Source organism: Rattus norvegicus, chromosome 13 (genome assembly GCF_036323735.1).
Source record: "Rattus norvegicus strain BN/NHsdMcwi chromosome 13, GRCr8, whole genome shotgun sequence".
NCBI lineage: Eukaryota > Metazoa > Chordata > Mammalia > Rodentia > Muridae > Rattus > Rattus norvegicus.
This window is the reverse complement of record NC_086031.1, coordinates 69,208,672-69,234,248: the sequence shown is the minus strand read 5'-3', so window position 1 is coordinate 69,234,248 and position 25,577 is coordinate 69,208,672. Positions and strand designations below refer to the sequence as shown.

Genomic DNA, 25,577 nt, shown 5'->3' with positions numbered 1-25,577 from the left:
CCACTTGCTATGCTGCCTCAGAGGAGTGCAAAATGTGTCTCTTAAAAGAACACAGCCATTTGTTCTCTGTCAGGATGCCTCTTTCTGTACTGTAATTAGAGTGCTGTGGGGGGTGTGAGTGGGGGAGAAAGAAGAATATGAAGTGCTCCTACTTCCCTGTGGCTTATTCTTCCTGCACCGCAGGGTTTTGAACCCAGTGAAATATTGTGACTGAAACATACACTATTATACGCGTACACACAGAGAGGAAGCGACATGTGTGCCTTTGAGTTCATGCCTTGATAGTATCTATGTGCCAAACTGAGGTGGCACAGACTGGTGGGTAATTATACAGAGTGGGGGAGCTGAATTCTTCTCTGGAGCTCTTGTCTCTCACTGTTTTCCTTGTGCTTGGAACACCCCAGGGTCTTTATAGTCCTTTCTTAGAAGGTTTTGTTTATGTTTGTTTGTTTAGTTTTTGCAAGCTTTTTGAACCCGGGACCTCATACATGCCAGCTAGGCAAGCGCTGCATATTGAGCTGTGCCATGCTCTGCCTTGAAAGGTTTTAAGGACAACTGTGTGAGAACTGTCACTTGTCACTGCCCACGGTACATGCTATTCCATGATCATCCAACTAATGGAAGGGAACAGAGAAATTTGTGGAACAAACAGTGCGACATTCAAGAGTATTTGCAGCGTTTGTTTTGCTTTCAATTTTATTTGTAGCAGTAGCAACAATGGGTTTTGTTTGGCTGAAAATTGTTAGCATCTTTCTAGCACATAACAGCAGGGGAGAAGGTGTTGGAGAAGCCAGCCTGGCTCTGTTCAATCCACAGGGATGATCTTTGCAGCACTGAATACATCTTGTATAGATGACAGAGCATTGGTGCTATTGGTCCTACTGATCTTTAATATAAATATGTTATGAAATCCAGCTGAGTTGCATGCAGAGATGAGCTCCTCATCTTCCCCTACTCCAAATCCTGCTTTGCCCAATGCCCTTTCTACTTTGGTAAATTTCACTTCTTCCTTCTTTGGTCACTAAAATCCTTGGGGTGGTCCTTGATTCATCTCTTTATTAGCCTCTGTGTCAGAGAGAGAGGTCGGTGTGTCCTCTTAGCTCTACCTTCTGCTTATATCCAGAACTTCATTATTTCTCAATAGTCACACTCTGTCCAAGACCAAGGTCAATTGGACATGTTCTAGAAGGTTTCGCTGATTCTGTCTCTAATTCCCCTCCAGTCTCTCCTCAACAGGGCAGCCTGAGACAGTCTCAGCAAACTTCAATCAAATCTTGTAATTACTCTGCTACATCCCAAGTGATGGTGTCCTAGTTGTACTGTGAAGAATCGATTCTTCTACCCCCTCCATCTAGCCTCATGCTTTCTTACCTCACCTCATTCATCTTCCACTGATTCAGTCCCCTCTGTCCCTATTTTCTTGCTTCTTTCATTCTGTGCCTCTGCCCAGAATGTTTCCATGCTCCAGTGCTTTGCCCTAGCTGTTGCCTCCCACCTCTTCCTGGCATGCTCCTCCCCACGTATATCTGCATGACTCCCTCCTTTCTGTACCTCCTGCTCCACTGGCCACTCAACCAAAAAGTCTGTTTTTCCCTCCAGACCTACTGTACATTTGTCAGTCTTCTTTCCCCTTTAGCACGGGTTAGTGTACTTCATGGAGCATACATTACTCACCTCCTCTGTCTTGGCCTTGCATGGGAATGTAACTTGTACAGAGATAAATACTTTGCATTTATAAACCATATTTGATGTTGGCTATCATCTTATGTAAGTTACTTTTGCTTCAGTGTGACAAAAACACTTGTCAGAAACCAATTAAATGGTGGTGATGGGGGATTCACTCTGGTTCCTCTTTTCAGAAGTTCCGGTCCATCATGAGAGTACAACAGTTTCTTCTCATTTACATCCATTTATATCAGGACAGAAGGCAGAGAAAGGGGGGCAGGGTGATGGGATTCTTGTAGTTTTCTCTTTTTCTCTTTTTAATCCATCTGTACCCTGAGCCCAGGGAACAGTGCCACCCACATTCAAGGTGTATCTTTGTCGTTCAGTTAATTCTCTATAGAAACACTCTCACAGACACACTCGGGATATGCCATGCCATCTCCTAGGCTACTCTAAATCTGGTCATGTTGACAATGAAGAGTAACCATGCAATCATATTCTGAAACAATACCTAGATGTAGCAGGCACTTGGAAATTGTGTTTTGAAGGTGGGATGGATCTATGCAGAGGGGGTCTTGGAAATAAGTTATCTCTGTTATGATATATTCTCAGAAATGGCATTAGTACTTACAAGAGACAGAGTACATTCGATGTGCTAGATATCAGACTTTGGGTTTCTTACTTTTAAGTCTCCACAATGACCATTTAAAATGGCTGTGGTATTTATTCTAAGTTTACCAACACAGAACCAAATTTAAGAGCTTTCTCCAGATCATTCATGGTAGAGCTGGGATCCAAACCAACATCAGAGTCTTTCATTGTTGTCCTTCAACAGTACAGACATCCAATTTTAGATTAAAAAGTAAAATAGAAAACAAATTCCCAATCATTCATTGTCCATACTTTATGTGAATGGCCAGGTCTTCTTTCCCTGTATCTATAAAATAAAAAGATGTTAGTATTAGAAGATAAAGCAAAATGTTATCCTTACTTTGAGTTCTATGGCATCTGCCTCTTTGAATCTCCATAATTAAAATGCTCCAACAGTGTGGAGCTTGTACATGCAGGGGGATTTTGCAAAGCTTGGCAAGCTAAACAGATGTATAAGTTAGCTTCCATTTGTTATAGACCTTGGACTGGCAAGCCAGTGGTCCTCTGTTTGCTTTAGCTTTTCTGGATATGAAAGTTGGGCTGGGACAGGTGATTTTATTGGTCTTTCTTTCATTGCTGTGGATATAGAATGGAGGGACAGAGGCTGGGTATTTCACTTCATGGACTGCCATTTATTTGCCATAACCAATTTGGAGAAGAATCTCTGCTCTTAGGAGGCCCCTACTAAAGTGCTTAGTTAGTAGTATAGATAATACGGAGTGTCTGAGCATCTGCACCTGAACACTCATCCTGCTTATGAGAGTCAACAATGGATGGGATTTTGAAGGCCAGGTTCTGTTTTAGCCATCTTTGATTGACAACCTAAGTCTCCTTAAATCCTTCCTGGAACAAGTCAAGGGCTAAGACATAAATAACTGTAATGTTACTGAACTGTGTGACCTTCAGTAAAGTGTTTGCCTTCTCTGGGGTTGTGTTTGCTTCTCTGGAAAGTGGGAGGAAAAGTTCCCCAGGGTCATAACACTGAAAACATAACGGTGAACAGTCTTGCCCTTGATCACCCCAGTCTACTTTCCAACAAAACCACAGTGAAAGCAGGGCTCCCACACAGAAGCCAATCCGATGTCGCTGATTTCTGTGTTTGTTTCAGAATATTTAAGCCTGACAATGTTTTTCTTGGTGCCTAACCTAAATCCCTCCTTCCAGAAGCAAGGATCATAGAAGAATATTGGCAAGGTTCCCTTGTGGGTAGCAAAGCCTTCTGAAATTATGAACTCTGAAGATTAATAGGCGTGCGATCATGTGGCATTTGTGTGCTTTGCACAATCCCCCTGCATATACTTCAGGGTGCTGGTGGCATGAGCATGTGTATCTATGCCAATGTGCGTGTGATGAAGCATGTAAGTGTGTACAGGAGTGTGGGTAAACAGATCTTTGAGTCATACAGGCCAGTCCATCCTGGCAGGCTTTGTCTTCCTTTCTGGTTGCCATGACAGCAGCAAGAGCCTCTGCATCACTAAACAAAGCTCCCTGTATGCGCTGAATCAGGAGCAGTGCTCTGGAACTAGGGGATAAGCCAAGAGCCAGTAGTCTTTCCCCAGAGGATTTTAGAGCAGTTCTTCCTAAATATTTTGTCGGTAGATGAGTGGAGCAACTACCTTCCGTTAATATTGGAGTGCAAGTTAACACAGCATGGCCTGAAGCAAGGCTTTGGTGACCCTCACTTCAAGACCCTAAGATTTAGCAAACATGATGATACATCCTAGATTTGTGGTTGACCAAAGCCCCTCCTATCATCACGTTATGGGCTAATACTAGCTACTTTATTAATACAGAGATCAGATCAGCTATGCTGTTACAATAGCTCCTTTATAGCTTGGTAAATTCACAAAGTAGAAATCAATTTTCATATTAATATAAGCATGATTTAGAAGCGATGTCTGCCTTCTCTCCTTTTACCCCTCCAGATACGTATGATACATGTTTGGGGCATCCTTCTTGTCTGCGATTATTCATGTTATATGTCTACTTTCTACTTTATTTTATTGTGAAAATATAGAATTGGTTGTGAATAGGAGTTGATTTTAACAATTTATGGCTCCCATGGAAACTACTGTAAAACAAAAGCAGCCACAAATATAAATCTAATAACAAAGATGAAATAAGCCCTCTACTACAGGATACAAAAATCGGGCTTCTTATGTCTCATAACTGAAATTTAAGAACATAGACTTAGCATATACATACAGAAATCAAAATGGAGGGTCAGCCAGACCCAACTCCAGCTCACCTTCTTTCAGGTTTCTGTGTCTTGAGGGAACCAGCAAGTGAACCTCCAGGAGAGCAGAATGGGAAGAGGGACAGCCCAAGACTATGAATGGCCAATGTAGCCCAATTCAGGTGTTTGTGACTGTCCTGTTTCTTTATAGGTCACTGTTCCTCAAGAAGATTTGTTCTAGCTTGTGCTTGGGAACACAGAGTTTTAATGAGATCGTCTCTCATTGGCCAAGTCCTCACCAATTAGCTTAAATCAGTGGTTCTCAAATTCCCTAACGCTGTGACCCTTTAAAACAGTTCCTCATGTTGTGGTGACCATCAAGCACAAAATTTATATCTGTTGCTAATTCATGACTATAATGTTACTGATATAAATCATAAAGTAAATAATCTGATTTGTGACTCCTATGAAAGGGTTGTTTGATCCCCAAAGGGGTCACCACCCATAGGTTGAGAACTGCTGGGCTAACCTGACTGGCTGTAACCCCCAAGGGTCCTTCTGTTTACTGGGTTTGGAAGTATGAGCCATTACACCCAGCTATTTTGTTCCTCTTCGGTATTGTTGTTGGTGGTGGTGGTAGTGGTAGTAGTGGTGGTGGTGGTTCTGTAGTTTAGATTCAGGTCCTCATGCTTACAAGTAGACACACTCTCCCTAGCCCTTTGGGTTTCTTCTAATGTCAGCTCTCACTGATGAGGGAACAGAGAAGTTCCCTCCCTGTTCATTAGCAGCAAAGGCTGCCTGGATTCTTTGCTCTAAGAATAGAGCTGGTGGCGCTTCTGCTGCATCACATGCTCGTTTTATTTTTGTTCTGGTTTGGAATTCCATAGACTAGACACAACACATTGGCACTCTGTTACACCATGGATGTAGAAATAGAGAATGGAGCTGATTATATTCATTCGCATCTTAAACCCAGACATGTGTCAGGAGACCTCAAAGAATCTGGCCACGCTCTACTATAAGCCAGAATTCTGCCTTTAAAGTTCAAATGTTTTATCTAAAGAAACTGGATATTCTGAGCTATTCAGAGGGTCACTCTTTGAGATTGCCAAATTCAGCAGGAAGTTTAGTAACAGGATCTTGTCTCTAAATGAGGTCAAGGTCATGTTTTCTGACTTTACAACAGCATCATTTGTGTAATCCCTTGAATTCTTATACAAAATAGACAATACTCAGTTTCTTATGGGAAAGGACCAACAGAAGGAACGTGCTGGCCTTTCTCAGGTCTGGCCACCTAAGTACTCAGGGTCTGATGGGCAGGTAAGATCTAAGGATAGAATGGCTGCTTATTTCAGGCAAATAATGGAGATAATACTATTTATCCCTTTCCCTCATAAATTCAGTATGAATACATGGTGACCATGGCCTAGGCACAAGATGGCAAATATAACAGCAATTTGACTAGTGCTGTGAATTATTTTCTAGACCGTTATTAATCCAACATAGGAATTAATTGACTTCTATTCTGTTGTCTCAAATGAAAAGCTCACTAAAACCAAAACAAACTAATGAAACTGTTCTTATATTCCTATATTCCTTAGACTTGAGCTAAAACAAAAATCCAGTTTGTAGATCATTGACTTCTCACAGCATGGGAAGAGGGAGAGATAGCCAAGGCACTGTGGAAACTGTAACTAACCTGGAATTAGAAGGTGCCACTTTGAATTCCAGCTCTTTCTCTTTGTGATCTTGGGCAAATAACCTTTCTACCCCTTGCAGAGTTTTATTTTGTTTTTCATGGTTTTTTGTTTGTTTTATAAATATAATACCACAAAATGAATTTTAGACCCAAAATGTAAGTGTATTATATGAACATTAACTGCAATGTTTTATTTTTATACTTTACAGAATAGCTGTGTTAAAATTCTCAGATTCTGTTCATGTGTGATGCCATGTAGGCTTTGCCTGGCCTCATGGAGTCTACAGACTACCAGGCATGCCGATGGGAAGAAATAATTTTTGGCACAAAGATTTGTTCTCTTTTCTAAAAGTATGTTTTATGTAGCTATTTAGATATGTTGTTTTGCTTCGATGAACTATGAGTTTTAATTTTTTTTTCTCTGTGCAGACATGCACTTGTGTCATCTCCTCTGGTACACATGCATGTATATGAGGCCTGGCAGACATGTAAATCATGAAGTCAGAGGACAACTTCAGTGTCTGTCACAGAGAGGATGACAGCAAGGAAGAGGGTGGGAAGAGTCAGGAAATACACAGATGCCAATGAGCAAACAACAGCGACAGAGCTACCTGATAACCAAACTACCTTGGTACCCTTCCCCTTCCTTGGTGCCTCAGCAGCCAGAGAGGGTGGTGAAGGTTGGACATCTTTAAAAACAGACAGACAAGCAAGCAAAGAAAAGCTCGGTCCTATATGTGTGGCTCTGGGTCAATAAGATCCATCCAGGAAACCAGGAAGAAGGAAACGAGATCTAAACTGCAGAGAAAAGGGAAGCCAGCCAGAAAAACAAAGGACCAAGAAACTTTCCAAATATAGGGAGGCCAGACAGGGACTTGGTGGCTAAGTCTGCACCAAATCAAACTGCACTGTAGTAATAGAGGTCAAAGAGAAGTGACACAGGATTTGCTGTATACATTAATTGCACAGAAACTGTAGAGAAAGGAGGTAGGATTTCAGATATCTGCATTATGGTTTCTTTTCGGTGTTTCTCTGGTCTCGGACACTTGTCATATCAAAGAGCCACTTAGCATATACTTCAGACTTAGTTTTCTGAGAGATATACTGGATACATTGATATTGCTTATCCTAGATGCCCAGGAATTTCCCCCATTCCTCTGGTTAGATCCTACTGAGTTTCTCCTTTGTAGTGATCTTACTAAAAATGCTACCTCAGGTTGAAGTTTTCACAGCCCAGCTACCAGAGCTTGTTGGAAGTTTAAGACATGAGCATATATGAAGCTATGAAATGGAAGGAGATGCTGAGGGGTTACCCAATATTAAGTGGCACCCTGCTGAGGAACTGGGGCTCTTTATGCAGCCAGGTCTGAGTTCTTCTATCAGCTCCATGTAGTACTTAGAATACTTAACTCTTAAAGTTTAAGTTAGGAGTCAAAGAACCAATGGTAAAATCATTGCTGTGTAGCGATACTATCACCAATTACCCAGGCCACCGTTACTTCTTAATGGCTGAAATCTAGAAAAGAAGACTACAGGAAGCATCCCATGCCTTGAGTTCTGCTACCCAGACCCTCAGCATCTCTGGCCACTCTCCAGTTTCATCTTTTCCTTCTCTTCCTCCATAGTATGGCTAGGAACTCACTGTATTTTCAGTCAAGCACATGCCTTGTCCTCATGTCCTCAACTTGACCACAACCATTTCGAGCAGGTCTTATACCCAAGGAAACCAGCTCAGCGTTGACAGGAAGTTCAAGCAAAGCATAAGTAGGCATCTCTCTGTATCATGTTAGACCAGCGTCCCTGCCCCTCTGCTCCAACTAGGTTACATCCCTCAGTCCCTGGCTCATATCTTCCCTGGACTTTGGGGAACATCTGTCAGGAACTTTTCTAGCTGGATATGGTTCTTTATTTATGAGGATCACCTTGAGTACAGCCTCCATCTGTACCCCTATAAGACTACAGTAGCAAAGGGTTGCTGGCCCGGAAGGGTAGTTGTAGCATGTAGCTTTTGCTAACCCACTTTAAGCTTCAGGTAGACTGAGCTATCGGCCCTGCCCAGGTTCTCTCAGATCCTTGGATAAAACCCACACTTAAGCTTATTTTTTTATTGCTTTAGCTCAATGGTCAAACTCTTAAGCCTTCCTCTACCATAACACCCTTCTTTTCACTCCCAGCTCAGCACCTTAAATCTTCCCTCAACTTTAGTTGCTCAGTTACCTTTAGTCCCAGCTCAGCACCCTAAATTTGCCCTCAGCCTAGTTATGTTTCTAACCTCCTGCCTGTTACCCTAGGTCTGGTCAAGAGAGTGGCTAATGGCCACTCCACTCTAGATCTCATATGACTGATGTTTTTTTCCCCTCCAAAGCATGGTTAATCTCCCCTCTCTCTAGTTTGCTAGCCTGCCTTTGGGAAAAACTGGAATCCCCACCTATTCCTCCCAGCTCATTGGCCTCTAGCATGTTTATTCATCAATCAACAGAAACAGGGGAACAAGACCTTCAGCGATCATATGCGGATTCCCTATCAAAATATCAGAACCCCCCCCCCAGAGTCAGTGACTAAGAGAGGATTGGTGGTGATAGTTTCTGGGGAATCTCAATAGCAGGTGATTTGTTATTTCCCATCTGATAACCCATTGGATGTGCTCATCTTTTCTTTTTCTACCAAGGAACTCTGTGCTCCATTCTTCTGCTTTTCTTTCCCTCCCTTCCCTACATCTCTTCTCTTCATGTCCCTTCTGCTCTGGAGCATAAGACTTTATGTGTCTTTGTGTATACATGCACATGGAAGTCAGAGATAAACCTTGGGAATCAGGACTCAGGAACTGTCTACTAAATTGCTTGAGGTAGGACCAGACACTGACTTTGAGCTAGGCTAGCTGGCCAGTGTGACCTAGGGATCTGTCCCTTTCTGTATTTCCCCTAACGCTGGGGTTACAAGTGCATGTCACCATATCTGGCTTTTTTATATGCATTCTGGGGGTCAAGCTAAGGGTTTCACGTTTGTGTGTCAAGCACTTTGCTAACTGAACTGTCTCTGGAGCTCCAAGATTTAGTCTCTTTCCTATGCCATAGAATTCCTGAACCTGTTGCTGGGCTTTTTCTTCCTCTTGACCTTCACTTCCACTTTCCCTCAGTCTTAGCATCCTCTGCCACATTCCCCTTCCCATGGTCCTAGCCCATCTTCCTTTCTTATTTAATGGACACCAGACACCAGCAGCCCTTAGTCCTTCACGTTGTGAGTGTTACTGACTTTCCCTATTGAATACCACAATATACTGGACACCATGGCAGCCCAGCTCCAATGATCTGAGTTTGCAAATTACTTCTCTGAGCCTCAACTGCCTGCTCTGCCCAATGGGGATGTTATCAGTGTTTTATCAGAGCCTTGTGAGGATTACATCAGTTTGTGGGCTTGAAAACCCTCATATAGGACTTGCACACACTTACTAGTGAATGCAATTCAACTACTTATGGAAAACATGAAGGAGGGAAGTGGCTTTGAGAGATTTAAGGATTTTCCATTGTCTCTGAAGACATAGACCATAGCATTCTGATACTGCCATGTGGCTGGAAAAGCTCTTTTTAGTCTGGAGAACAGAGCAAGGATGGGGAGGCCTCTTGCCTGTGGTAGAATGAAGCTCCCTTCTGTAGAACACTAGAGGGAGATCATCTTGCAGAAAGTAGAAATGAGGCAAACAGAGGAGTCCAAATTCTCATTCTTGCTTCATTCTTTCTCTTCATCATGGTGTTATGCAAATTCAGAGGACTGTCCTTGTTGTCCACAGGGAATTTGCCAAAGAAAGAGAGAGAGTGGAGAACCGAAGAGCATTCATGAAGCTCCGGCGTCAGCAACAGATTGAGCGCGAGTTGAATGGCTACCGCGCCTGGATAGACAAAGCAGGTAAGGTTTAGGATGAGAGGACTGGTGCGTAACTGCGCATGTGTAGTCAACTAACCCTGCCCAGTATCTCTAAGACTCCCATCCAATGGGCAACCTAGAGAGTAGCACAGAGTGCTCAGTGAGTGTTTAGGCTCCTCTTCTGCTTTGAGGTCTTCTAGAGTCTAACTCTCCCCCTTTTAACTAATCACCTTCCACAAAATGGGAGCGTTATCAAACTGAGCTCAGGAAAAGAGTACAAAATCTAGTGCTGAGAAAAAAAAAAGGGCAGCCTGGTGTTATTTTATATTTTGCTCTGCCCTATGACTGATAATCCGTGCATTCAGCAAATATAGATTGAGTGACTACTTTGAGCCAAACAGACCAGCATGATTACAAAGTTCATGTCTCCGGGAAATGATTCTTCTTGAGTTGGGAAGGAAACAATGAACAGAATAAATAATAACTCACAAGAAAGTGGTGGAAAAATAGATCAAGCAAGGTTGTGGGGTGAGGCTGTGCTACAGTTTCTAAAAAAAAAAAAAAAGATTGAGCATGGGCCTGTTTGTATAGAAACTTGGAATAGATGAGGGATTGACGGTGGAAAGATCTGGAAGAGGAGAATCACAATGCCCAGTCAGATTCAAGGGAGTAGCCACTGCGGTCCCAACAGATAGGGGATGAGAACATGGTAAGAGTGGAGGAGGCAGCGTGAAGGCAGTCATAGACCAGTCACAGCAGTTATGTGTGTGACCTGATAGGTCACTGGGCTTTCTAGTGAGCACAGATGTCTTGCCTTGAGATTTTTAAAGGAACATATGTTTGCAGTACTTGAATTAGACCCTAGAGAACAAGGCCAGAGGCAGAGAAGAGATGACCATGGGGCCACTGTAGCTGTCCAGGCAGGAGACAGGAATAAGGACAGGTGTTCAGCTAGTACCTAAGCTGTATTCACTGCTCACTCAGGGGAAGAATTTGGACCCAGCTATATGGATGTGTCCAGACCTGCCATGAAGGCATTAATGCAGAGCCACCATATTCAAGGTAGTTCAGGTGCTTATGAGCAGCATTAATCATCCATGATCTGACAAATAAAACTGAAGCATTTGCTTTCCTTATTGTTTTAAAGACTGGATTGCATTGGTGTTATATATCTTCATTTTTGTCTAGAGCAAAGAGTGATTTTTTTAATAATAATAAAAAATTCACCTGGCAGTCAGCATCTTACTCTATTCCTAGTAGAAAGCCAATCACAAAAGGGGAAGTCACAATGGGACAATGGGGACCTTGATTTGATGCTTCATTCTTTGAGTCATATTCTTCCATGAGAACTTGCAATGACGTAGTTACACCCATGTGCCACCAACATCCCAAAGCCCTCTTTAAGTTCAGGAGTCAACTCTCAATAGTCTACAAGGGTGGAGAGGGGATATGTAGGATTAAAAGCTAGACATATACTCCCTGTTTTGAACATCTACATTTCTTTGTCATCCCTGAAGGCAGGAGGTAGGCATTTTGATTGTGTGTCCATTTCACCCCTTTCTTCTCCAGCCTACTGAGTAAGGGTGAGGGGGATATAAATCTCACCTCCCTCTTCCCAGAATGGCAAGTCCGCCTTACGTGGGAAGGCAAGCTGATTTGCCTCCAGGCCAGGCAGGCAGCTTGAAGTTCCCAACTGTCCTTGGCGTCCTCAGTAGTAGAGCCATCTGACAAAGTGCTGAGCGAGCTGGCAGAAAACCCAGAACAGGCTTCTCTCAGGCCAGACCGTGACCCTACCCAGGGTCAGGTGCCATAGAATGTGGCTCCTTTTGGCAGCATGCTTTCCCAATACTTGCAAAATTCCAACATTTCCCTTTTTTCCAGTTAGCGAAGGCAGCCCTCTTCCCCCTCCTAAGAAAAAGAAGCGCTGCAAACATCTAACTGTGCTTCCTGGCCCTCCCCTCTACAAGTGGAGCGTGAGCAAATCAGACATATGGGTAACATTTCCCTGGAAAGACACTCAAGTTCGAAAGCGAACTTGGCAAAAGGCATTGGTGGGGGAAGGGTGGTTTTAGCACATCTAGAGCCCTTGAAGTGCTTCTCAGAAATCCTCAGCAGCCCTGCACATCTTCCATACCTCCCGGGAGCTCTCATATCTGCCCATTTCAAAGTCAGGCAATGCACATAGCAAAAGCGACGTCTGGCTAAGGTAATTAAGTTTGCTATAATATAGTTTATCAGGGATTTGATTTTTACAATGCTACCTTCCAAATGTTTTATAAAGTGCATTAAAAACCTTATATGTCTGCATGAAGCAGCACCCCACCTGTAACACTTCACCTGTTAACGTGGAATTTCACCAGAGGCTGTACTTGGAGTCCTAAGCTAAACATTATGATGTACTGTAATGACTATCCTGCATAGTAATGTCCAAACCTCCAAACGTTCCCTGGAAAATGCATTCTATATGCTCTCAATTTTATATGAAGGTAGAATACCGGTGATGGCTTTACCCTTTTCTACTTGTCTGTTAATTGCTATAAGGGCATACATGAAACCATTGTTTGATAAGGTCTGCTGCAAGCTTTCCCCAATGGCTTGAATATTTGGAAAAGATTGTCAAAGCACCTATGGGCTAAAGTAGGGTAGAGGTCAAAACTTAACACCATCATTCTTAGAAGGGTACCTTGGAGAGCAGCAGGTACAGAAAGGCTGTATTGTTGGTCCCTTTGAAGGGGATGGTAATGAGGTCTATTCATATAAGTCTCTCCATCAGTTGATACTTCATTGATGACTCTGCTCCTGAAGAGAGGAAGCCTGGGAAAAGAGACCTTAATAACTCTGTGATGGGGCTGGGGATTTAGCTCAGTGGTAGAGCGTTTACCTAGGAAGCGAAAGGCCCTGGGTTCGGTCCCCAGCTCCGAAAAAAAGAACTCTGTGATATCTTTTCATATACCAACAAAGGATTGAATGTCCCAGCACCAATGGGCCATTCAATTTGCCGGCACCCACCGTGTATTCAAGAATGGATTCTGACACTAAACATCCCATGAAGATAGTGCATATTCTATAGGTTAAAGCCTTTGTCTTGGGCTATCTCTACTTCAGAAGCCAGAAAGTGGGACCTTAATTCTGTCTGGCCAAATGGATATTTGGAAATTCTTTAAATCCCTGCCTCTCATCAACTCGATGAATTTTTTAAAAGAATAATTTCTAGACTTTGGGAAAAGGCTAGTTACTGCTTAATATAAAATACAACTTAGAAACAGTATAGATCGTGGATGTACAGGGTAAAGTAAAGGATGAGATTCACCGTCCTCTAAGTATACAAAGGTGTTCACTGACCTAGAAATTCTCAAAGTACATTGTGTGGGAAGTTTGTAGAGGTTTCCATACATAGGAATGTTGGATTAAGTTGTTGGTCACTGATACTAGAACAATGATCCCTGGCTCACCTCTCTTTCTCACAGGTAGGAATGAGTATACAAATTCTACCTCTTGGTCATGTGGCTGAGTTTTTTCCCCAGCTACCAGCTCCTATCCTTAAGTTTTCCTGGGCCCTTTCTTGCTACAAATCATCTCATTAGCATACAAAAGACAGCTCTGTGCCAGGAACCAGAGACAAAACCACACACACACACACACACACACACACACACACACACACACACACACACACACACACACACACAAGACTCAAGGGTGTATTCACAACTCCTTAGCTCAAGTGCTGGTCAACAAAAGCTAGGTAGAGTTGGTGGGGACATACAGAAGCATGCCTGCCTTCTCTCTGAAGACCCTTGGGCTCTTCCCCTCTCCTGCCTTACAGTCATGAACGTGCAGAACAGCCTTACTTCCTGGATGAGAGGACAAATGCTGTAACCTGGGAGACAGGAAGCAGGTACTTTCTGAGGGCTTGGTAGAGAAAGGAACTTGGGTAGAAATAACAGAAATAGAACATTTTCACTCTTAGGAGGCTTTAACAAGAAATACTACTTCTTCCTGCCCCCATGGGGCATCAGTTATAAGAACCCTCAACTTTGTCAGCATGCCCCAGGAGCCCCTCACTACACACCCTCCTTGTTCTGAGAAGCCCGTGTTCCAGTGAGACTTGATTTCTCTCCATGCCGGTGCCCACAATGTGCTCTGAACTCCTTTTTAAACACTCTCTCTGTCTCCTGAAGCCAGAGCTGTCCCTGAGGGATTTTCGCTTTGCAAAATAATTTGGCATTTACAGATGATTTACTAAACCATTTGTTTCCATACAGAGGAAGTCATGCTTGCTGAAGAAAATAAAAACTCGGGAACATCAGCCTTGGAAGGTAAGGAAGAGCTGCGAGTCGTGCTTCGTTAGTATTTGCCCTCTTAGGCGGTGGCAATCTCTCTTGATCAAAGAGGAGAAAGAAAGAAGAGGGGGCACACTGGGATTTGAAACACGAGAGTCTCTCTGTAATAAAATCCCTCATGCTTTAAAATGATGAGAATTGAGTCACAGATTTAAATGCCTTTTAAAGTGATGGAAATGAAACCCAAGAGTTGCATTGTTCCAGGGTGTGTGATTGATAGAGCTCAATGAAAAGACCATCATACAACCGATGGTCTATGAAGGGATCTGCTATTAAAATGGATGGGGATCATCTTGGGACCACTTTTGTTACCGGGAAATGCCATTGTTTAGGAAGAGCCAGAATAAATAGATAAGGAGGGTCTGTTTACCTACAGCGATTAGATTAGATAAACTCCAACTGGGATTCAAAACCTATGAGCATCTGCAGGTACTAGCAAGCACAGCGCGCTGCCTGCCATTCTGTAGACTCCAGAGTCCCATCACCCTGGCTCCAGTATTAAAGGCCAACACCTGTGTCACAGGGCCCTTGCACAAGGCCTCTTGCCCACAGCCCTCAAAGTTTTGTCCAGGATGATCTGGGTGTACTTATGGCCTCTCACTGGCCTTCCCCTTCCCTGGCGTAGTGCTTCGAAGGGCAACCATCAAAAGGAGCCGGACGGAGGCCATGACCCGAGACTCCAGCGATGAGCACTGCGTTGATATCTCTTCAGTGGGTGAGTGATCCAGTTAGATCTTCTTTTACTACTCTGGATCTCCCATGAAATGAAGCTCCTGTCTTTTGAGAAGAACTACAAGGAGGAAAAAGAACCCAAAGGATCCAGAATCTAGGGACATAATTAAGGGAAGGCGTGGGAATCTAACCTAGATGACAATGATTTACAGAAAAGACGACCAGGGGATGCTGTGTACATGAAACTCGGGGTGTAGGGTTCTTCAAGTGTGACAGATGGATCTTATTTGCAGATGTGTCCTCTCTCTCCTGGGTGTGACAGTGAGAACCCACATTGGGATACAAGTTGAGTATCCCTAATCTAAAAATCCAAAATCTGAACTGTTCCAGAATTAGACTTTTTTAAAAAAAGAAACAAGCAAACAAACAAAACAATGCTATGGCACTACAAGTGGCAAATTCCACACCATGAAACTTTGGTTTCTCCCAAAAGTTATTTAAAATATTATATGAGGTTACTTACCTTCAGCCTAGGCGTATAAGATGTATCTGAAACATACGTGAATTTTATTTGTAGATGTGGGTTCCCACCCCCAAGATACTTTCTCATGTGCAGCTGGTAGTGCAATCACTAACCTAGTTCTCTGAAATCTGAACTGCTTCTGGTCCATATATTTTGGATAAGGGATACTCAACTCAAGGATCCTGAGGACCTATTTCTTCTAGTGACCCACATGAGAGGAGTTGAAGCCATTTGCTTAACCGTAGTAGCACCAACCTACTTCCATCCTGTGAAATTTAAACTAATTCCTTTTGACACCCCACTGATATGATGACAGTTCAATCCTAGGTTCTCTTCCAGATTCTGGCTGATGACAGGTTTTTTCCTCCCCAGAAAAAAGGGCAGGATTTCACTCCATCCTAAAAAGCAGAAGAGACTTACAGAGCCCATTGCTGCTCTATGTTGCCAGTGGCAGAAATATCACAAGTGCAGCAGAAGGATTCCGGTGTCCGAAGCATATCTGAAAGGAAAGGGCAGAGAGAAGCTTCATTTGTTACAGATATAAAGACGATCCTATTAGGATTCAAGATGCTGGGTGTCTGCCTGGTGTCCTGCTTGGGAATCTTTCAGTTTCCTAGGAATTGAGTGCCTGGAGAGCAAAATCAGGGTTTCTTCCTGTGGAGATTACTTAGCCCATAATTATAGGGGTTGCCCAGTTCTGCAATGTGGCAGTCACCTCGCCCTGGTACTCAAGCTGTCCAACTTGCCCTTTGGATGCCACCTGATCGTGGAGGGTAAGCCTTGCATATATATGTAGCCTCATTCCTCCTCATTTCCCTTCATTAGGCACACCTCTTGCCAGAGCCAGTATCAAGAGCACAAAAGTAGATGGAGCCTCCTATTTCCGGCACAAGGAACGGCTTCTGCGTATCTCTATCCGACACATGGTCAAGTCGCAAGTGTTCTACTGGATCGTCCTGAGTGTTGTGGCTCTCAATACTGCCTGTGTGGCCATCGTTCATCACAACCAGCCACAGTGGCTCACTCACCTCCTCTGTAAGTGAACAGCAACTGCTGTCCCCTCAAGTGGGTGGGTCTGTTGTTTGCATGGATGACTTCAAGGGCACAAAGCAAGCTAACTGTTCACACTAAAGGAAGCCAATGGAAGATGGGTTCTCAAATAACTGCTTACAGCCTTCATTACCAGTGGGGTATAAACAATCACTGCTGGCATTTAACAACACAACAATAGTAACAATGAATTAGAGTTGTACCTTGGGTCCTAGATGTTTCTTATGAGGGTTCAGTGGTGTAAAGAATTTGAATCATGAAGTGCTGGGGAAAATGTCCTAAGAACAATAGATACATCAAATGGACTGGGGCGTGGGGGTGGGGGGAGGAACATATAAGTCTGCTCTGAATATGACTGCTTTTGGGTATGAGTGATGGCCAGGAGACTGTTACACAGAGTGGTATAGTGGAGGATCCTCTCAGCCAGTCTACAGTAGAGACCTTTCTTCTCTGAGTACCGCCCTCTGCTTGAAGGCCACAGATAACCCCCTTCCTGTTGCTAAAGGGCAACTGTTGGTTGGGCTGGGGGCTCACGGTGTTCAGAAATTAGGCTTTGCCCAATGCTGACTTCTTACATGTTGGGATCTGGGGCTCCTCACTCGGGTGTGTGTTAGTGGGAGAGCAGAGGAACTACTACCACCCGTGAAACGAATGATTCTACCCTTGATGCTTTCAGACTATGCAGAATTTTTGTTTCTGGGACTCTTCCTGTTGGAGATGTCCCTGAAGATGTATGGCATGGGGCCACGCCTTTATTTTCACTCATCCTTCAACTGCTTTGATTTTGGGGTAAGTCCACGGAAGCCTGCCTGTCCTTCAGTTTCTTGTTGATAGGCCCTGGGTTTAGATAAGCAGTGCAGTGTGCCACTCAGCACGAGACACTGAGGTTGTAAGTTGTAAAGGGGCAATGGATATGAAGAGAAAAAGGGAGTTCAGAAGCCAGCGAATCCTTGCCAGGCAAGGGTTTGTTCGGCTTTTAAAGACCTCTTTGGGTTTTAGTGTTTTTATTGATGTATAACACATATACTAAAGAGTGTACATTTAACTATATAGCTCAGTGAGATTTTACAAAGCGACTCATAGCCAGAATTTTGAACTACTTATTATCCTGGGAGAAGTCTGGGAGAGAAGGACAAAGGACTTAATTCCAGAGGTAGCTTTAGAAGAAAGAGGCTATACATTTGTTTATTTCCTACTTCAGTTTAAAATGAGCATAATTGTCTCCATATGCCCTCATATGAACTCACACACTCTTGTATTAACATGACTCCATGCAGAATATTACATCAAGCAGTTAACTTTCTATATAATATTGAGGTGCATTTCTAGTTAGTTAGTTAGCTAGTGTTGCTAGTGATGCTCAGGGTACATTCACACACATTGACTTCCTGTGCTGCCTCCAGGAGTCCCGAAAAAGGCATGAGGTGTTAGGAGTAAGCCTGCCCTCTACTCATAAAGTGAGAGAAATGGCAATGCTCAGCTCACAGACCTGTTTCACATCAGAACAAAGTAGCAGGACCAGAGGTTTCTGAGCCAGCTCTCTGTCTACAAAACCCCTTTCCTTTTCTGCCAAAGCTCCAGCCAGGTGATAAAGATTCAGAGCACTTGCCAATCTCCATTTTCACCAAGAACATACGGTTCTGAGCACAGGCAATTTTCAGGCATAATAGCTAGTCAGAGACCATTTTAACCATGATTTCTCTCATATACGTATTCCTCAGCTTTGCTTTGAGAACTCATTGTCATTATTCTCCCCCAGTCTGATGCCTACGACATCGTCAACATTTCATAATTATATGATCTCAAAACAACTCAGAGCCAGCCATAGTGGTGTGCTCCTGTAATCCCAATTCTCAGGATGCCGAAGCCAAAGGGCCGCAAGTTTGAGGCCAGCCTTGGCTGTGCAGTAGATTACAACCTGCCTGAGCTATGTAGTGAAACTCTGTTTCAGAAAACAAAAGTTGGGGGGGCTGGAAAGGTGACATAATGGTTAGGGGTGCTTGCTATCCTATCAAAGAGCTCCAATTGGGCATCTAACACACATGTCAGGAGGCTTACAACCACCTGGGCCACTGTACTCACACATACACATACACATAATTAAAGTAATCAAAAAACTCTCAAAATGCAGAAGTTAAAGCTGTACAGTGTTGATAGACCGCTTGCCTAGGATGTACAGAGGAGGTCCTGGGTTCTGTTCCAATTCCCATAAACAATAATCTTGAAATGATAATTGCAATTATGACTTCCTATAGCAATCAGACCCTAGGTCAGCAAAGACACTATTACATCAAGAATTACAAGGCCTCAGTTCCTGAAAGATATTTAACACAACAGCACCTAAATATTCTGAGCAGCGCTGCAGTCTGGAATGCTGAGAGAATGTGGACACCTTAATTGGTTTCCATGGTTTGGGTACCACTCCTTTGTCTGTGTATCCAAGGTAATGTGATGCGGGATGCATTGCTATCAAATTTGTGCAAAAGCAGTGACTGGTCATCGTGATTTCACTAAGGCCAAGTCAGTAAACCAATGCTCACTAAGCAGATTTAAAGTGAGGAAGGAGAAGGGGAACAGTGTGTGTGTAGGCGGGTATGTAGCCATTTTTCTTTGGTAGTTTCTCATGTGTACAGCATGATAGAGTTAGGGCTGGTTGGGGAGGGAAAGTCTCAATTTTACCAGGCCCTAGTGAGAGTTGATGGCTGTATACTAAGTACCAAGATACTTCTGTCTTCCCTCTCCCTCTTCTCAATGTGGCTGGGTTTGTCTCTTAGGTCACAGTGGGCAGCATCTTTGAGGTCGTTTGGGCAATCTTCCGACCTGGCACATCTTTTGGAATCAGTGTCTTACGAGCTCTCCGGCTCCTAAGGATATTTAAAATAACCAAGTAAGTGGTGCCATCTGGCTTTTTCCTGCCACCTTTGAGAATAGAACTCTTATTGTGTTCCCCCCTTGCTTTCCCATTCTTCCTATCTCCCTTTCCTAAAGACCAGGAAACTCAATGACAAAACACTGAGTTCCACATTTCCCAGGGGAGGACCACCTTATTTTCACAAAGGCAGTTGTTCTCAGACTTATAGGCAAATGGCAAGCTAGCCTTGGGAAAGACATGGTACTGTGTCATACCTGTGACCTTGTCTGGGTTTCACAGGTATTGGGCATCCCTCCGGAATCTGGTTGTTTCCTTGATGAGCTCCATGAAGTCTATCATCAGCTTACTCTTCCTCCTCTTCCTCTTCATTGTTGTCTTTGCTCTCCTGGGAATGCAGCTCTTTGGAGGCAGGTAAGGGCCAGGGGCTTTCCCATATCAAAGAAGCTCTCAGTCTTAGGACTGGAAGTACCAAGGTGATTGGTTTGGTGTATTACCATCTTGTATGCTTTTGGTCTGAAGAGTCTAGATAGACTTGAGAAACAAATGTCTCTGCTGTTAATATATATATATATATATATATATATATATATATATATATATTCTGAAAATGGTTCTTGCTGGAGGACCTATCCCTTTGAAGCTCTCTGTGGAATGATCAGTGTGGAACTTCATAACTGCTGATCAGCCCAAACTTTGTCTCTTGATGTGTACCTTTCAAAGCTCATGATTTTTTTTCAGACACATGGTCAATGGAGAGCACTAAGGGGAGGGGTGATGGGGAGAAAAGAGAAGTGATGAAAACTGCAAGCTCAAGTCTGGAGAACTTGGAAAATGAGATTCTCTTCTCCCTGATTTCCTTTGCAGGTTTAACTTTAATGATGGGACTCCTTCGGCTAATTTTGATACCTTCCCTGCAGCTATCATGACAGTGTTCCAGGTATGAGGCCAACTGATAGCTCAGAAGTGTTATGTGGGGCCCATAGACCAAGCAGTGTAAGAAGGCGGTGTCTTGAGTGGTTAGGGCTCCTGTTTTCTTCCCAGATTATACCTCAGAGTATGCCTCCTGTTTGAGGAATTATTTTACAACCATCTCTCAAACTCCTGGGCCTCGGTTACTGACAGCAAATGGCTTTTTCTCAATAACCTAGTCAGTCACCCTTCTCCCTGTACCTGTAAGTTTGCAAGACATCAATTCTGGGGTATTCAGTCACAAATCACATTTATGGCTTGTCTAAAATCTGCAATCTGGATATTTCCTGACCTATGTTCAACTTAATGAGGTAATGGGATCTCTTTCCACTGCCATCTCGAAATAGTAGGAACAATGTTTAAAAGCTGTTTTTTTTTAAGTCAGAGAGAAAACTCAATCTGAATAGTATTTTAGAATCTTTTAGGTGAAAGAAAAGTACAGCTTAGACAGAATATGTGGCTGAATTAGAACCCAGTTTTCCATCTAGAATCACTGAGGCTTTCCACAATAATGCTGCTGTCTTGGGAATGCTATGTTGTCACCCTGGGAAGAATAAGGTAGAGATCAGACTCTTAGATTAGTGGGTTTCCCTAAAGGTGTGCCCAGCCTAGAAGGGAGAGGAACTCAGAAATGTGAGGAAATGGAGTATTTCTTTTTTTCCTCTTTTTACATCAAATGTCTGTAATTCCTTCCATATAAAAACAAGATTGTTAATTTATGGGAATGGCTTTCTCCCCTACCTTAGCAGGAAGTCAAGCAAGGGAATAGATAGATAAGATCCAGCCCTGATATTTGCCCTTCACAGTGGACCCATCTTCTCCACCAACCCTGAGTCTTGACCTGCCTATTGTTTGTCCAATGTAGATCCTGACGGGGGAAGACTGGAATGAAGTGATGTATAACGGCATCCGCTCCCAGGGTGGGGTGAGCTCAGGCATGTGGTCTGCCATCTACTTCATTGTGCTCACCTTGTTTGGAAACTGTATCCTCCTAAGTTGTTCTTCTGTATTCTGGCCACTTCCCTGCACCAGTCTTTGATGAGGAGGTGGTGGCAGTGGTGGTAGAGATGATGGTGGTAGTGGTGGTGATGGTGATGGTGATGATCGTGATAGTGGTGGTGATAGGGCTTGGATAAGCAGGGTGAGAGGCCATAGGCCATGCTTACTATGACTAAAGAAAACAAGATTTTCACCTTAAGGAATCTGTACACTAATTCTGTGAAGAATATAAGCATTTAAAGGGGCAACTACCTAAATCTACAGACTATACAAATCATAAGTTTGTTGAGTGGATGGAGATACGGCAAGGCCTACAAAATATGTGAGGCCTGAGATCGTGTATACTGAAATAGTGGGAAGATTATAGGACTAGTTAATTAATTACACATTTATATACAGCAGAGACTATCATGTCATAAAACTTCAAAATAAATAGTACAAAATTAGCGCTAATAGCATTTAAGTATCAATGGCTATTGTATTGATGTTATGTGTAAAACTGTTTTGGCTGCATAGATACTGATTTGCCTATTCTTTACCTTGTAAGAAAATACCAGATCACACCAAGTCAATACACCGTAGAGGATGACTAACAGTGAGATTCTATAACTCCAGATCGTAAATCTCATGTCCTCAGTCTTACTCTGTTGCTGATGGGGAAAATACCCTGACAAAAGCCACTTAGAGGAGGAAAGAGCCTGCTTTAGGTCACTGTTCCAGGCTATGGTACATCATTGTGAGGAAGCCAATGCAGCAGAAACTTGAAGCAGTGAGTCACAGCTCATAGTCAGGTACAGAGAGGAAAGAGTTAAAGCTTATTTCAAGTCTCTGCTCTTTTCATTGCTCTGCTGTGACTGCCAGAACCTGGCATTGGGGGCTAAAATAAACCCAACTCTTGTTGGGGTATTTGTTTATAGCAACAGGAACAAGACTGAAACACTTGTCAAAAACATCTAGACCAAGAAGACTGAGTTTTGAGTCCTTGGGACATTCTTCATCAGCTAGGTGTGTGGTCTCCAAAAAGTGTCTTGTTCCTTCTGAGTTTTTTTTCACATCTCAAAAGAAGATAATGATATCTCTTTTACTAACTAAAAGAATTGAATGAAATAATTACTAAATGCATATTTTTTGAGACAGGGTCTCACTATACAGCTCTGGCTATTCTAAAGCCCACTATGTAGACCATCCTGACTCTGTCTACCAAGTACTGGGATTAAAGGTGGGTACCGCTATGCCTGGCTTAAATGCATCTTATAAACTGTGAATATTTGTGTAAACATTAGGTGTCCAGAAAAGTGATATTCACCTTGAATTGGGTTTTGAAACACAGAGGGACACTCTGACGAGGCTGCAGTTTTTGCATATAGCCTCACAAAGAAAAGATGTTCTTTTCAGCTTCTCCCATGAGAACTTCTACTAGTAGGAACAGATTATAAACTAGACATAAAGAATGCATAAAAAGAAGCTATCTGATACATTGATGAAAAGGAAGGCCAGTCTATGACAGTGGCAGCCCCATGACTTTCCTGCTACTCTCTAAGTAGACAGAACCATCCTTTTAGGGTAGGACTAGTTTGATGTTCCACAAGGTAGGGGCCTCAAACAAAGAAGATGGAGAGTCAGGAGTTAGAGCATGTAGTAGAAGTAGATTTCAGCACAAATCTTGTCCTTGCTCTGACATTTGCCAAACGAATCCTGGAAGCTCCCTGGAATCCTAATAAGAACGAGAAAAGTCAGCACCCCATTACAGAAACAACTGGTCTCGTTTCCTGCTGCTTTTGAAGAAAGAGTGGCAGGATGTCCACCATATCCACTGGTCCAAAGGTGTCTCCCGCCTTCCAGGAGGGAGAAATGAGCACTGACACTCAGCTCCCTGAACATATTTCTCAATGATCCTTTTGTTGCCTGTTGCTACTCATCAATGCCATGGCTGTCTGGGTGCTTCCTCACCCTGTTTGCCCTCACAAATGGTTTGATTCAAGGCTTACCTTATTATTCTATGCAAAGAGGAAAACTATGGAAGGAGGAAGGACACATATTACCCCATTTCTTCTCTTGTGGCCTTGGCAACTTCTTCCAGTGTTGAGTCAGGAAAGCCCTGGAGGTACCCTCCCAGACCTACTGAAGCCTTTTTCTTTTCCTGCCTGTCCATCCTTGACCCATACCCACAGACACACTGCTGAATGTATTCTTGGCTATCGCTGTGGACAATCTCGCCAATGCCCAGGAACTGACCAAGGTAAGCACTATCTTCTAAGAGGGTTGGTTATCTTGTAGAAGCTGTTAGATGGCTGGGCAGTCACAAACCCATACAGGAGAACTGGTTTGCTTTCACTGAGTTGGCTGAGGTTTGCTTCAGCCAGGATACAGGAAATATCAGCTTATCTCCATTAGTCTTCAGATGGTTCCTTCCTAGAATTATGGAATGCAGAGCCAAAAAACTATTAGAATTCTAGATTTTAAGCTCTGCCTTTGCTCCTGCCACTGTGATCATATTACGGCCTCAACTGTATAACCGAATCCTCACAGTTTAGTTGTGAGAGTGGTCAGGGGAACTGGGGCTCCTGCACTATTGCTGCCAGGGTATCCATTAGCCATGGTCATTCTAGAAGTTTCTATCAAATCAGATACTACCTTTCTCAAAAACATATTCCTTTCTTTTAAGGGATTCTTCATTCCCAGGGATGAGACAGTGTTGACTGCAGTGGGGTGGTCTACAAAATGGGTATAATAATCTTGCTGCACAGAATTGATTTTAGAAAGGTATAGAACACCCCAAGAACACTAATCTGCCACCTGCTCTTCCCCAGATCTTTTAAAACCCTCACCTCTATGATATGAGAAGGAAAATACCAGCTTTAGTATGTGAAAAACTGGCTTTGAATCCTATATCTGTCAGTCACTGACTGTGTTAGCTTTGGTGAAAGTGCTGGTCTCCATTCATAGTGTTTTCACTGATGTACAAAGGGAAAGACAGATCTCCCTAGATGTCTCATAGAATTACAGCAAAAGTCAAATGAAATACTGTGTGTAGACACCACAGCATGCTGGGAGGACATGCATATCATAATACTTATAGTCACTACCTGGAAAGTTTTTCTTGCTGTCATCACTTTGAACAAGAATATAGCTGAGGCAGGGCCAGAGAGATGGCTCAGCAGTTAAAAGTATTTAGTGCTCTTCCAGAGGGCCTAACTTTGGTTCTAAGGACCATATGGAGTGTCTCACAACTGCTTGGAACTCCAGCTTCACGGAAGTCCAATGCCTTTTTCTGGTTTCCATGGGAACCTATATACCTCTCTGTCTCTGTCTCTGTGTCTCTGTGTCTCTGTCTCTCTGTCTCTCTGTCTCTCTGTCTCTTTCTGTCTTCCTGTATCTATCTCTGTCTCTGTCTCTGGGGCTCTCTCTCTCTCTCTCTCTCTCTCTCTCTCTCTCTCTCTCTCTCTCTCTTCCCTCAACCTAAAATGTAGATGAAGAAATGAGACCTCTGCCTAGAAACCCATGAACAATGCAGGGAAGATTCCATGTCGGGGTTAAAACTTTTCTTCTGCTTACCTCATCTTGCTGGGTCTTCAGAGCTCCTGGGGAAGATGGAAGGAAGCTACTCTCCTTGTTGCAACCTTAGGTAAAGCTATCTTTGTTTTGTGCCTAGGATGAGCAGGAGGAAGAAGAAGCCTTCAACCAGAAACATGCACTGCAGAAGGCCAAGGAGGTCAGCCCGATGTCTGCTCCCAACATGCCTTCCATTGAGTGAGTAGGCTATCGAAATTGACCCTGGGCTTCTGGGGCTAAATCTAGTTTATCAGCATCTGTGGTAGTCAGACGTAGGAAGGGACCTCCTCTGCTCTGCGAACTGACCACAGTGAAGTGTTACAGGCCAGATAACAAGAATAGTAGGGGGTGGGGGGGGAAGGCAACATTCAAGTAAATCCAAGATGCACCCTCTGTGCAAATAGAAACCTAAACATACAGGAGGCAGTTCGTGTGGTGTTTTGAAGGAACTGTCCCTCAGCAAGCTCTAGTGTGGCTTATAGAAACTGAGGGGAATGGAAGATAGTGAGGCCAGGGAGAATGACACCAGCCAGTGAAGCCAGTGC

At 43.3% G+C, this 25,577-nt stretch overlaps 1 protein-coding gene across 15 annotated transcripts in view; it reads left to right on the top strand.

Annotated features, from left to right (window-relative positions):
* Cacna1e (calcium voltage-gated channel subunit alpha1 E) overlaps positions 1 to 25,577 on the top strand; it is a 488,748-nt gene that overhangs the window by 379,547 nt on the left and 83,624 nt on the right. For 14 of the 15 annotated variants that reach the window (XM_039091008.2, XM_039091012.2, XM_039091010.2 and 11 more), the window contains 11 exons: positions 9,979 to 10,094; positions 14,318 to 14,371; positions 15,021 to 15,110; positions 16,416 to 16,625; positions 17,317 to 17,429; positions 19,415 to 19,527; positions 19,792 to 19,923; positions 20,377 to 20,449; positions 21,347 to 21,464; positions 23,652 to 23,719; positions 25,133 to 25,230. In XM_039091008.2, the coding sequence (XP_038946936.1) occupies positions 9,979 to 10,094; positions 14,318 to 14,371; positions 15,021 to 15,110; positions 16,416 to 16,625; positions 17,317 to 17,429; positions 19,415 to 19,527; positions 19,792 to 19,923; positions 20,377 to 20,449; positions 21,347 to 21,464; positions 23,652 to 23,719; positions 25,133 to 25,230 (1,185 nt within the window). The remainder of the gene's footprint in view (positions 1 to 9,978; positions 10,095 to 14,317; positions 14,372 to 15,020; positions 15,111 to 16,415; positions 16,626 to 17,316; positions 17,430 to 19,414; positions 19,528 to 19,791; positions 19,924 to 20,376; positions 20,450 to 21,346; positions 21,465 to 23,651; positions 23,720 to 25,132; positions 25,231 to 25,577) is intronic. The other variant, XM_039091015.2, reaches the window with a different exon arrangement.